This window comes from Ceratotherium simum, chromosome 12 (genome assembly GCF_057802395.1).
Source record: "Ceratotherium simum simum isolate JZ-2026a chromosome 12, ASM5780239v1, whole genome shotgun sequence".
Classification (NCBI taxonomy): Eukaryota; Metazoa; Chordata; class Mammalia; order Perissodactyla; family Rhinocerotidae; genus Ceratotherium; species Ceratotherium simum.
Window position 1 is genome coordinate 31,613,582 of NC_141911.1, and position 12,459 is coordinate 31,626,040.

The following is a 12,459-nucleotide window of genomic DNA, read 5'->3' on the forward strand; positions in this document are numbered from 1 at the left end:
GGCAACAAGTCTGGTTTTGATATATTCACTTTGTTATAATAATTATTGATTATTTACCGAGTAGGAACATTTATTTTTGTTTCAAGTGAAAACATAAATATTCCTTTGTAAAGACTTAAGACTAAACATTACAGCATTAGGATTTCTTTCAATCCAGATATATTTCTCCCGTTAATATATTTAATCAAAATTTGCAGTAAGCTTGGTTTCAGAGGAGGAAATAAGAGATAACTCAAAATAGGGATGTTAATAACAATGGTAATGCACAATTGTAAATTATCGATAGCAGATGATTATAAATGCATTTTCCCAATATCCCAGGAAGCTCTAGGGGCAGAGCATAAGGGACAGCCCTATCCTAATGTCTCATTTTAGCCCTTTTCCTCCGGCTATGCTTCTAGTCACACTTATGGGGGTGGATTTTTCTAGCTGCTGCCTCCTGTATCCAGGCTTTCCTCTGAGGTAGATAGATGGAACCTTAGGAAAAACAAAGCAGGCTCCTGACTTGTTTCCCTTCTGTGGCACGTATCATGACTCATCAGCCAGTCCTTCAAGACGAAGGGAAGAGTTGAGCTCAAAAGCTCACTGCGAACTGAGAGCCTATGAAAATGGTCAACTTATTGGTGAAGTGGGTCAAAAGGCACAAACTTCCAGTTATAAAATAAATAAGTCCTGGGGAGGTAATGTACAGCATGAGTACTACAGTTAATAATACTGTGTTGTATATTTGATAGTTTCTAAGAAAGTAGATGTTAACAGTTCTCATCACAAGAAAAAAAATTTTGTAGCTGAATGTGGTGATGGATGTTAACTAGACTTATTGTGGTGATCATTTTGCAATGTACGCAAATATCGAATCCTTATGTTGTACACCTGAAACTAATATAATGTTATATGTCAATTATATCTCAATTTTTAAAAAAGAAAGAAAAAACAAAGAAAATGGTCAACACAGAGAAGCAGGAATATATTTCCAGTGTCATTTGTTCCTGAGAATACTGACAAATTGGGACCTAGTGGAAAGCAAAGTCTCTTCCTGCCATAATCACAGGTTAAAAAGAATTATGTTATCTCATCCCTGGGCTAAGAAAGGACTTTCGGTAATTTGGATTATGGCACCAGGTTCCATCTTAAAGTTGGGCTGGGTTGTCCTGGTTGGGGTCAGCTGGCTGGGTTTGTTCTGGTCGAGGTGAGCTCTCTATGTTTGCTCTCTCAGCCATGTACTGGAAGAGGTTGCAACACGCAGCCTCCCACGCTCCCCGCCCTCCTCATCGCAATGGCTAATGCTTCACTAGCCTTTGCAGATCAATCTGCTTCAGAGGAGAAAGGTTGAACTGGGCCAAAAAGGAGGAGCTTAAACCTCTGTGCAAAATCTGGGAATCTGAGTGAGCATAGGTTGGGGGCCAGAATGAAGAAAAAAGAGACGGGAAAGACATCCCCACCTTTCAGGTAAGAAGGCCTCGTGATCAGCTCCAGCCACTGGCACTCTTGCTCATTCTTGGAGCTTACATAAAGGGACACTTGGAACCTGAGAGGCCACAGAGCTGATACAGGGCTCGGAGTACCGAGCACCCCCGACATCATGAGTTGGTCCATGTACCCCCGGAATTTAATTCTCTACTTCTACACTCTTCTATTGCTCTCTTCAACATGCCTGGCAGTAAGTGTGCTGTTCACAAGACACATTTGTTTTAAACGGAAAGCTGAAAAATAAGAAAATATATGATAAACTAGTGACATTTCTGTATTTTTCTCCTCTAGCGTGTTGCTACCAAAGACAACTGCTGCATCTTAGATGAAAGATTTGTAAGTAATTTTAATGTTTCTCACTGTGTTTGGACTGGAGAGGGGCAGAGGAACAAAAGGGGTTCTCTCACAAATATCATTTGGCATTTTAAACCCTTTTTTTTAACATAGTCTACAGTTTAGCTATTTTTATTAATAGATTTTAAATGTAGCTTTTATCAAGATTTCTAATCACTGTATTGTTGTACTTTCAGGGTAGTTATTGTCCAACTACCTGTGGAATTGCAGATTTCCTATCGACTTACCAAACCAGTGTGGACAAGGATCTACAGACTTTGGAAGACATCTTAAATCAAGCTGAAAACAAAACATCAGAAGTTAAAGAACTGATCAAAGCCATCCAACTCGTCCCTAATTCTGATGAACCACAGAGGCCAGGTGAGAAACTGAATACCACTGACTGAGAAAATAATTTGTGAAGTTCTTTTGCTGTTGTGTTAGTGGTTCTATTTGCCTAAGTAATTTTATGTCTTTCACCCCATATTACAGGTAGAATAGATAGTGCTATCAGGGAAGCCAAGAAAATGATGGAAGAAATTGTGAAATACGAAGCATTGCTTATAACACATGCATCAAGTATTCGGTAAGCGTTTTTGTTTTAGTTTACTCTCCAAGACTGATTTAGTTTTTATTCAATATCCCAAACTTCCATGGAAGTAATCTTTTTATTTTTTTTCCACTTATAATATCCCATTGGCATTATGCCTGACCACTTTGAACACAGTGGAAGTAGGAATTTTTAGTGCAATATGAGTTGTATTGGGTTATAATTGCTTTTTAATAATCATATGGGAGAAAGGTGTTGTAGATGTCTTCAAATGCTTTTCTCACTGTATTTATCAGAATGTTCCCCCCTACTCTCATTTGTCTTACAACATAAATTCAAACTGAGGGGAATTTGGGTGTTGAAAATAAAATTCTTTTTATAAGATTGTCAACAAATCGGTGATGAGGAATTAGCAAGCAGAGGCATAGAAAGGATCCCAGCTATAAAAGTAAATTATATTGAAGGTAGAGCAGAAAAAATGTGTTTTAAGAGACTAAGTATAACACACATTGTAAAGGGTACGTGTTGATCATGGCACAATGAACCAGCAATTATGGATTCTCCTTCCTTAACCTGAGAGTAAAATGTCTCTGTTAACAACTTCCTAGGGACTCATAAACTTTCTGAACATGGGGTTTCAGATACAGTTTTAGTTTCTATCTCATTTTTTTTTCCTAAATTGTTCTCAAAAAAGCATAAGAAATTGAGCTAAATGGTGGCTAGGGAGAATTCGTCCAGGAGGGATTTCTCCACTTTTTGGTATCAGAGGACCACTGTTATTATTGTTGTGATTATTATTAAGATTATAATTTGTATGGTTATTGCCCATCATTGGAGTTGAAGGAGACCATGGTGCAATAATTTTCTAAGGCGCAGTAGAGAAAAAAAGTGATCAAATAGTTTGTCTATCCTTCTTTACTTCAAAGAAAGACACGACAGTCTATGCATTGTAGATAGTTTTCTATCATTTCTGAATATGTACAAGCAACCCCATGAGAGACTACAAAAGCAGGGTTTTTACTTCCCCTAGCCTTTTTCCAAAGCCATGTAAATGTGAACATTAAGACAGAAGGGGAAGTGTCTGTTGTTTTATTTTACAGAAGATAATGCCCCAGATACTTTTTCCATGTAAGTTATAGATTGAAGTCCATAAATAGATCCTGAGAAGATCCACAAGTGAAAAGGAATAAAGCTTCAGCACTTGTGAATTACTGAAGAGAGCTCTTCCTTGCCTAGGAATGGTGCGTCCTAAGAATAATTATTAGGTGGTCTTCCTATTAACCAGGCTCATCGCTCACATAGGTCGTTACCTGCTGCCCTTTATGCGGAAGGTAAAAATCAGAATGACCATTTACAAGGATATTGTATATTGACAAGGACTTTGTTATTTTCTTTTTTAAAAAGCTTAGAATTTTAATTCACCTCAAATTAGTAACACGATTTAATTTTTCCATAGTGGAATAACTTATCAGGAAGTAATTCTTGAGAAAATAAGGTAGCATTTTTAAAAGAAAACACAAAATTTACTCCTCTGAATGGAATATTCTATCTTATTCTTCTGCTTGTAGATTTTTGCTGGATATATATAATTCAAATAATCAAAAGATCACTAATCTGAGACAGAAGGTAGCCCAGCTTGAAGAAAAGTGTCAGGAACCTTGCAGAGACACAGTACAAATACAAGATATAACTGGGAGAGGTAAGTGAAAAGTTTATATTGGGGTTATGTTCATCAAAGCAAACATATAAAGTAAGGGAGATTTTATGAATTGGAATGTATAGGAATAATTTGGAAAGTGTATAACCATTAAATCTAAAGTGTCCAATTGCTTACACTTTTCTTGAGTAGCTAAAAATAGTTTGAAAGGAATGATGATGTGAGAAGTAAGAAAATGCTTCTTGGGAAATGAATACAGTAGTTCACAACGTGTTAAAAGCTCATTTTCAAGGCTGGAACAGTCTTACCTGGATTTCAAACCACAGTAAAAATTTCTTTTTCTTCAGACTGTCAAGACATTGCCAATAAGGGAGCCAAAGAGAGTGGGCTTTACTTTATCAAACCTCTGAAAGCTAAGCAGCAGTTCTTAGTCTACTGTGAAATTGATACATCTGGAAATGGATGGACTGTGCTTCAGAAGGTATTTTTCTCTCACCATGTGTATTTAATAAACACCTGCCATATCCCAGATACTTTTCTAAACACCTTGTGAACATTAACTCAATCCTTACAACTTCCCTATGAGGTAGGTACAATTATTAGCTCTTTTTACAGAGGAGAAAACTTAGGCACAAGAGGTTAAGTAACTTGCCCAAGGTCACATAATCATTAATAAGTAACAGACTCAGGATTTGAATCCAGGTGGTCTGGTTTCAGAGTCCGTGCAGGCACTGCTGTTGTTGATTCATGATAGTACATAATTACAGTATCATAATGACAAAGAACTAGAAGGGAGCTCTTTCATCAGGTAGATCAAGACCTAAGGCTGCCCATCACAAGAAGATGAAGTCCTCCAGAGGACACAGTTGGGCTGTTCCAAGACAAGGGCCCTCTGTTGCCTCTACTAGCCCCTTGTACTCACTGTGGATCCTTTTAGCTTTTGTTTACCTAGGACCACTGTTACAACTACGCCTCCAGGGGGCGCTCAGAGGGAGTGAGTGATGGATGTGCCGGTTGGTAGACAAAGATTGAGCGATGGGTTGACCTTTCCACCATCAGTACAAGAATCAGCAATATCAAGCTGGAGTGCTAAAGTCCTCTAGGTGTTTTGTTAAAATTACCACTAATTTAGAATTTATAATGTTCCAGACACTCTGTTAAGTACTTCTCTTACATTCTGTCATGTAATTCCTGCAATGACCCTAAGAAGTAAGCATCTTTATTCCTATTTGACAGATGAGGAAACTGAGGCAGCTCGCCCAAGGTCACTTAGTAAATGATGGAATCATGCCCTCCATATTTTCAACAAAATGTTTATAATGTTTTCTTCACGTGCACTGATGGTCTGCTCTCTCCTTTTGCCCACGCAATTGTGTAATTAGAGGCTTGATGGCAGTGTGGATTTCAAGAAAAATTGGATTCAATATAAAGAAGGGTTTGGATATCTGTCTCCTACTGGCACCACAGAATTTTGGCTGGGAAATGAGAAGATTCATTTGATAAGCACACAGTCTACCATCCCATATGTACTAAGAGTGGAGTTGGAGGACTGGAATGGCAGAACCAGGTACTGTTTAGAAAGGACTTCTAACTTTTTGTTGTAGAGACCATCTGGAATGTGCACTTTCCAACTCACAATAGACCAATAACAAAGACAGCCTAACAAATGCAAATAACACAACCAGGTATTTTTCCTTAGAAGTCAATTTAGCTCTCGAGCAGTCCAAAGAGGTAGACCCTATCCAGTCTGGATCTGAGTGCTTTGGTACAATCTACTTACCCTGGAACCATACAGAACAATAGCCAGTATTTACTGAAAGTTTAATATGTACCGGAAATTGAGCATGAAATTATAATTTAATCCAAATAACTATTTCATGAGGCAGGTATTATTATTAATCTCATTTTACAGGTTAACTTTCCCAGGTCACATTGGTGGTATACGGTAAAGGTTGGATCTGAACTCAGGTACTTTGACTCTACAGCCCATCCTCTTAACGAGTATCCTAGTTGAAAAGCGAATTCAGCATTTTCAGATTTCCCAGTGCTTTAATGACCATTCATTCAGTCAAATCTATGAGCTACCTTAAAATTAAATCAGCTAGCTCCTTTGGTGAGATAAAGTCCCCTCTGCGCTCAGAGCTATTTGGGGACTTTGAACATTTTGTCTCTAATTAAAAGTTGGATTCAATATAAAGAAGGGTTTGGATATCTGTCTCCTACTGAGACAGAAAATACAAGAAAAATATTCAACCCTCTTGTTGCATCTATGACATAATGAAATATATTCTGTGTCCAAACACATATTTTTATTTTTTAAATTTTTGCCCGGAAAGCACCATAGTCAGTAGACCTTCTCCTGTGAGAACATCTCCCATTTTCCAAGTACTGGACATCAGGGAAGAAGATAAATATTTTCTGGAAATCTCTGTTCATGCACCAAGGCCCATTCTTCCCTGCACTCCATAGAATTCCGGCCCTCATTCGCAACTTTTTTTCTGGGGAAAATCTCACTCTGGTCCTATAGTTCATGTTTTGTGAGCCACAGAGGGACCACTTCTTTTATGTGACACTCAAGGAAGCCCACCTTCTTGCCACTATCACACTGCTTTGGAAAAGAAAAACCCCTCAGCCTTTAGCTGGTATGAGTGGCTAATGAAGCTGTAGCTTCTTCAAGTTTGGTGTATTAATTAATGGTTATTCACTATCAGATAATTCCTGTGGTTTGTGATAACTGTGCACAATGCTAAACACTTAGATAAAAGCGGAAAATATGAAATTAGTCAGATTCATCCACACATATGTATTTCATATTAGGACCCTATAGGCAAAAAAACGTTAAAATGGCTGCAGTTTTTAGTTTTCACCAGGATGCTCTGAAGGCTTCTAGACCCATTTTGGATGCTGCTGATGAGCTCTGAACTGGTTCAGACATCCATTGCCTCTTGCCAGATTTGCAGAAAACTTTATTCAATGAGCATATTTCAGACTGAAGAAGCAAAGTTAAAAATTCCAAGCAATTGTCCTATGGAAGAGGGAACTTCTGAGATCCCTAGTCAGGCTCAGGACGTGATATCTGTATTCCCTTTCTTATAGTACTGCAGACTATTCCACGTTCAAGGTGGGACCTGAAACTGACAAATACCGCTTGACATATGCCTACTTCATAAGTGGAGATGCCGGAGATGCCTTTGACGGCTATGATTTTGGTGATGATCCTAGTGACAAGTTTTTCACGTCCCACAATGGCATGCAGTTCAGTACCTGGGACAATGACAATGATAAATTTGAAGGCAACTGTGCTCAACAGGATGGATCCGGTTGGTGGATGAACAAGTGTCATGCTGGCCACCTCAATGGAGTTTATTACCAAGGTATGGTGTAGTCATATTTTTATAAGAGGTAATAAATAGATTTAAGGAAATGAAAAATAATTAGTAAAGATACTGGGGTATTTATCATATAGTTCTTTATTTTAAACCAGAATTGGATAATACTAAGCTTGCACTTCAAATTGGCCCTTCTACAAGAAATCCATCTGCTGCAAAATATCCACTCATTTGTCATTGTGCCTGAAACTACCAACAGCAGAGTTGACACTTTGGGTTATGGTATCTCCTCTAGACTTACCCTGTATATGATCTGGATGGACTAATTACCATATTTATGCTTGTTAACACATTTGACTGGCTCAGCTTCCCATGAGCTATGTGTCGGATAAAACCAGGGAGCAGTGAGCAGGTATCTGGAGGAATAGAGTAAAGAGCGGGGAAGTATTGGAAAGGGCAGGGATCCATGAAAGCTTTAGAGGAGAGGAGTCCAGCTGAGGAGTGTAGACCCTTATTTTAGGATGCAGCGGCGGGGAGGGGGGTAGCGGGGGGGGGGGCAAGGCAAGCTATAGTTTGCTCTGAGGCTGGAGTAGTTCTGAACACTGGTTTTACTTACTGACAAACTATTGCTACTACTCAACAGTTACGTGTGGGGAAGGCCCACTGATGGCAAAAGATCCACTAAGATGAGCGATCTTGGGGCCAGCTGGTGGCATCGTGGTTAAAGTTCATGTGCTCCGCTTTCGTTGCCTGGGGTCCGCAGATTTGGAACCCAGGTGCAGACCTACACATCGCTCATCAAGCCATGCTGTGGCAGCATCCCACGTGCAACATGGAGGAAGATTGGCACAGATGTTAGCTCATGGCCAATCTTCACCAAAAAGAGAGAAAGAAAAAAAAAAGATGAGCAATCTTACCTTCTTAGGGTTGTCCTAGCCAATAGATTACTTGGAATCTTCTTAAAAAATATTTAAATTTACCTTTTTGTTATCACAACGTTTTTTTTTTAAGAAACCTAAGTTACCTTTGCATCTACAAGTCATGTAATTATAAGAAACTCTCAGGGAAGGTGCTCGATCCATATGACCCAGAGTAGCCATGTTGATAGTCTGTGGTACACTCCAGCATTGAACTCAGACAATCCCTTACAAAATTACATGAGATCTGGTGCCCAGGGACAAGAAGAGGGCAAATCAACCTAGTCTCCACTTTATAATGGAGATATAAAACAACATTCCAGGACCGTTTTCTAAAGCCCCTCATACTTTCCAATAAAATTGTGTTATCAAATGACCTGAGACCACCTGATCAGGAATTGAGACTCCCGCCATTTCAACCTGCTTGCGGAAAGATGGTCCAGAACAGCTGAGTCCAGGATGGCTAAGCTTAGGGAGAGAGACCAATTGGGGAAATTTGGGGTTCTAGCCCTGTTAGTAGTGAATACATTTAAAGTATGGATGTGACCAGAAAGCTCAACACAGATGTAAAGGATTGTTTAATAATAAATTTATTTCAATTGTAAATGGAGATTTTAGGAATCTTGAGGGATATTTTCATTTAGTAGATGACACTATAAATTTGATGTTAAGTGACAGTAGACTTCATAACAAACAGTTCTTTGTAGACTTTTTGAGGTAAGGAAATTCAAGAGCAATAATATGTACGTCTACAACCTATTTTAGGTGGCACTTACTCAAAATCATCTACTCCTAATGGTTATGATAATGGCATAATTTGGGCCACTTGGAAACCCCGGTGGTATTCCATGAAAAAAACCACCATGAAGATAATCCCATTCAACAGACTTGCCGTTGGAGAAGGACAGCAGTACACCCTCGGAGGAGCCAAACAGGTTGGACCAGAACACCGTGTCAAAATAGAAAATGAATACGACGCAGAATATGACTAATCATTTCACCTCGAGAATTAAATGTTCATTTCTATTAATCCACAAAGTTTCAGAAACTTTTCTGGAAGTTCCTTCTCATTTTCTCTTACTATATTTATTAATTTTAAGTCTTTTATTAAGGATATTTAGCCTTAAATAGAAATTAAAACTCACTTCTCACTTCGGACTGTGTTCCCAGATTACTGAACTCAGAGTTATTCAAAATTTGTTTATTTGATGAAATAACATTTTAGCATATTTCCTAGATATATAATAAAGTTATTGCCATATTTTGTATTTTAATGATCATATGTCATTTTGTCTTGGAGATTCTTTAAATTATTTATTAAATATTTTAGTATATACTAATAAAATAGGAGTAAATTCTAGTGTTTCAAATACCTAAGTATTTTTTCCTTTTTTATTACCCCTAAATCATACATATTTAATTCTTCTTTTTAAATGGGAAGAATTTTATCTTTTTAATATATTTTCTGTTTTGGTCATAGGCTGGAGATATTTAGAAGACCACTTCAAAGTGATATACCTTTTTAAAAGGACTTTATCTGAACAGAGAAATATAATATTTTTCCCATGGGACGATGAACTCACAAAGCCTCACTTCATTTTAAGAGTAAAAAGAATCCTTGCTGAAAACTCCACTAACAGTTTTATGCTGGTAATAATTTATCTACATACCACTTCAATAAACATTTTTTTTCCTAAGTCTAGATACCTGGTACCTTTTATTGACCATTAAAAACCACCACTTTAATTTAGTAATTACGGGTGGGCCATCATCAGTAGCTGCTGAGTCTGCACTTTTTGCTAAACATTATATCTGATTCTTGGGGAGCTATGAAGGAAATAGAAATCATGGCTTTGCCTTCCGGGGGACATACGACAAATACAGGAAAAGACAGTAACCCAAAGTCACAAAATTTGATATAAGAACGTAAACACAAGTCACAATCACGTAACTAAGTTTCATGGTGCCCAAAGCACACCTGGAGATAGAAGGCTGTTTGGGGATTCTCCCACAAAAGGCTTTTAGCTCCAGAACGCTGTGGCCAGATGTGGGCACTCTGAGAGGACTGTAACTCGGAGCAGAGAGCTTTAGGGGAAAATCCGCTCAGTCCCTCACTGGTGAACGATGAGGTGAACGGAATGGAGACATTACTTCATTCTGAATCCAGGAATATTGAGTTTTTAGTGGCCAGAGGTAGAGATTGACCACCTTCTGTAAGGAATAGGTAAGTCTATATAAATTGGCACAAGGTCGACCATGTAAAATAATTGACTAATCTTATGAGGGTAGGATCTGGTTGTTCTGAAGTCCTGAGCTTTGGCTTTGGATTCTCTTCCTTTCCAAGATTTCTTTCCTAATTCTCTCACTTCCTTGTTCTCATGAGTCCTGATTTTAAAATATCCTGTGGAGTAGATAAAACAGTAAATCAACTTCTAGGTATACAACCAAATACTCGTGAGGCTTTGGGAATAGGAATGTTGATTCATTGTTTGCAGCACTCATTCATTCATGTATGCATGAAGCATTCATTCAACTAACATTTATTGAATGCCTTCGTTGTACTAGCCACTGTGCCAGATATAGGGGATATGGTGCATAGCAATATCCTCCTCTCTCCTCAAACTGTTTTGTTCCACACAGGTCTGAAGTTTCAAAAAACCAGTGACTTACCCTCCTATCTGCCTTATTCTTCCTTCCCTGTGTCATCGAGCCTGTCAAATCCACCTCCTAAATATTTGTTATATTCATTTCCTTCTCTATACCCACTGCCACCATTCTAGTTGGGAAATATAACATCTCTTGCCACGATAATGGCAATCGCCTCCTTCCTCTCTTCTTCTCTCCTCCATCTTGTCCCCAACCTTGCCTGCTCCCCCCTTTGTCATGCTCCAAACTACTTTTAAACTCAGAATGCATACAGTCTACCCTTTGTGAATCTATAAAACCCTTTGGGTGAGCAATTTTGTCACAGATAGGAAAATTTATATAAATATTTGTTTTTTTGTTTTTGTGTTTTTTTTGAGGAAGACCAGCCCTGAGCTAACATCCGATGCCAATCCTTCTCTTTTTGCAGAGGAAGATCAGCCCTGGGCTAACATCTGTGCCCATCTTCCTCTATTTTACATGGGACGCCACCACAGCGTGGCCTGATGAGCGGTGCGTTGGTGTGCGCCCGGGATCCAAACTAGCGAACCCTTGGGCTGCCACAGTGGAGCGCGCGCACCCAACCACTGTGCCACCAGGTCGACCCCTAAATATTTAAGTTTTGATGCAATAATCTCACTCCAGTGATATATCCCAAGAAAATTATTTTCGAAAAAGAAAATAGCTATGTACAAAAATATAAATATAGACATATATTTAACGACAGCGGGAAATTTAGAAAATATTTAACAGTGTAAGAATGGACAAGCAAGGTGTTTTCTTAGTACAATGGAATAAGATACAGTGATTACATAATAAGCATAATATGTCTGTATGAATATGCAATCATTTAAAAAATAAGTGAAATTTTAAGATGAAAAATAATTCTACAATGATAATTATATAGAAAGTATATATGCAGCTACATTTAGAAAAAATATAATCTTGACATTTATGCATTATTTGTACATCTTTGTCCTCCACAAAGAATCTGTAATGTAAAATTCAATAAAAGTACTAAACACAGGGGGCCAGCCCAGTGGCATAGTAGTTGAATTCGTGTGCTCTGCTTCGGAGGCCCAGAGTTCACGGGTTCGGATCCTGGGTGCGGGCTTACACACTGCTCATCAAGCCATGCTGTGGCAGGCTTGCCACATACAAAATAGAGGAAGAATGGCACAGATGTTAGCTCCGGAACAATCTTCCTCACCAAAAAAAAAATACTAAACACAAAATTAAAGTCCAAAAGTTTATGATTTTCCCCATGATCATTTGTCCAATGCTTCTTCTGAAATATCAATTATAACATTTTTTCAAAAACATTTTAGAGCCCTCTCTTTCTGTGGGTGTCCTGAGTACATACTTGGTCTGCATGTTGGGTAATCCAGCATTGATTGGTAGGGAAAGGCTTCTAACTTTCTCTTATTATACCTCTGTATTGTTTTACTTGTTATGATGAGTGCATGTTAATTTTGTAGTTAATTTACTAACCCAGTGAGATAGAGATAAACTTCAAAATTTTAACTCGTTTAGTTATTAATATTCAGCGATGAACATTGA

At 38.3% G+C, this 12,459-nt stretch overlaps 1 protein-coding gene across 1 annotated transcript; it reads left to right on the plus strand.

Moving 5' to 3' along the window:
* Positions 1 to 1,582: 1,582 nt before the first annotated feature.
* On the plus strand, positions 1,583 to 9,248 carry FGG (fibrinogen gamma chain). Its single transcript, XM_004420938.3, has 9 exons — positions 1,583 to 1,660; positions 1,762 to 1,806; positions 2,001 to 2,184; positions 2,296 to 2,389; positions 3,922 to 4,052; positions 4,358 to 4,491; positions 5,393 to 5,577; positions 7,107 to 7,384; positions 9,022 to 9,248. The coding sequence occupies exons 1-9, from the start codon at positions 1,583 to 1,585 to the stop codon at positions 9,246 to 9,248; spliced, it is 1,356 nt and encodes a 451-aa protein (XP_004420995.1).
* Positions 9,249 to 12,459: the final 3,211 nt, after the last annotated feature.

Bases quoted from the DNA above. Each gene is read 5' to 3' on its own strand.
- FGG (XM_004420938.3), top strand. From the start codon at position 1,583: ATGAGTTGGTCCATGTACCCCCGGAATTTAATTCTCTACTTCTACACT. The intron at 4,053-4,357 runs GTAAGTGAAAAG...CTTTTTCTTCAG, and splicing joins ACAAGATATAACTGGGAGAG to ACTGTCAAGACATTGCCAAT. The intron at 4,492-5,392 runs GTATTTTTCTCT...TTGTGTAATTAG, and splicing joins GATGGACTGTGCTTCAGAAG to AGGCTTGATGGCAGTGTGGA.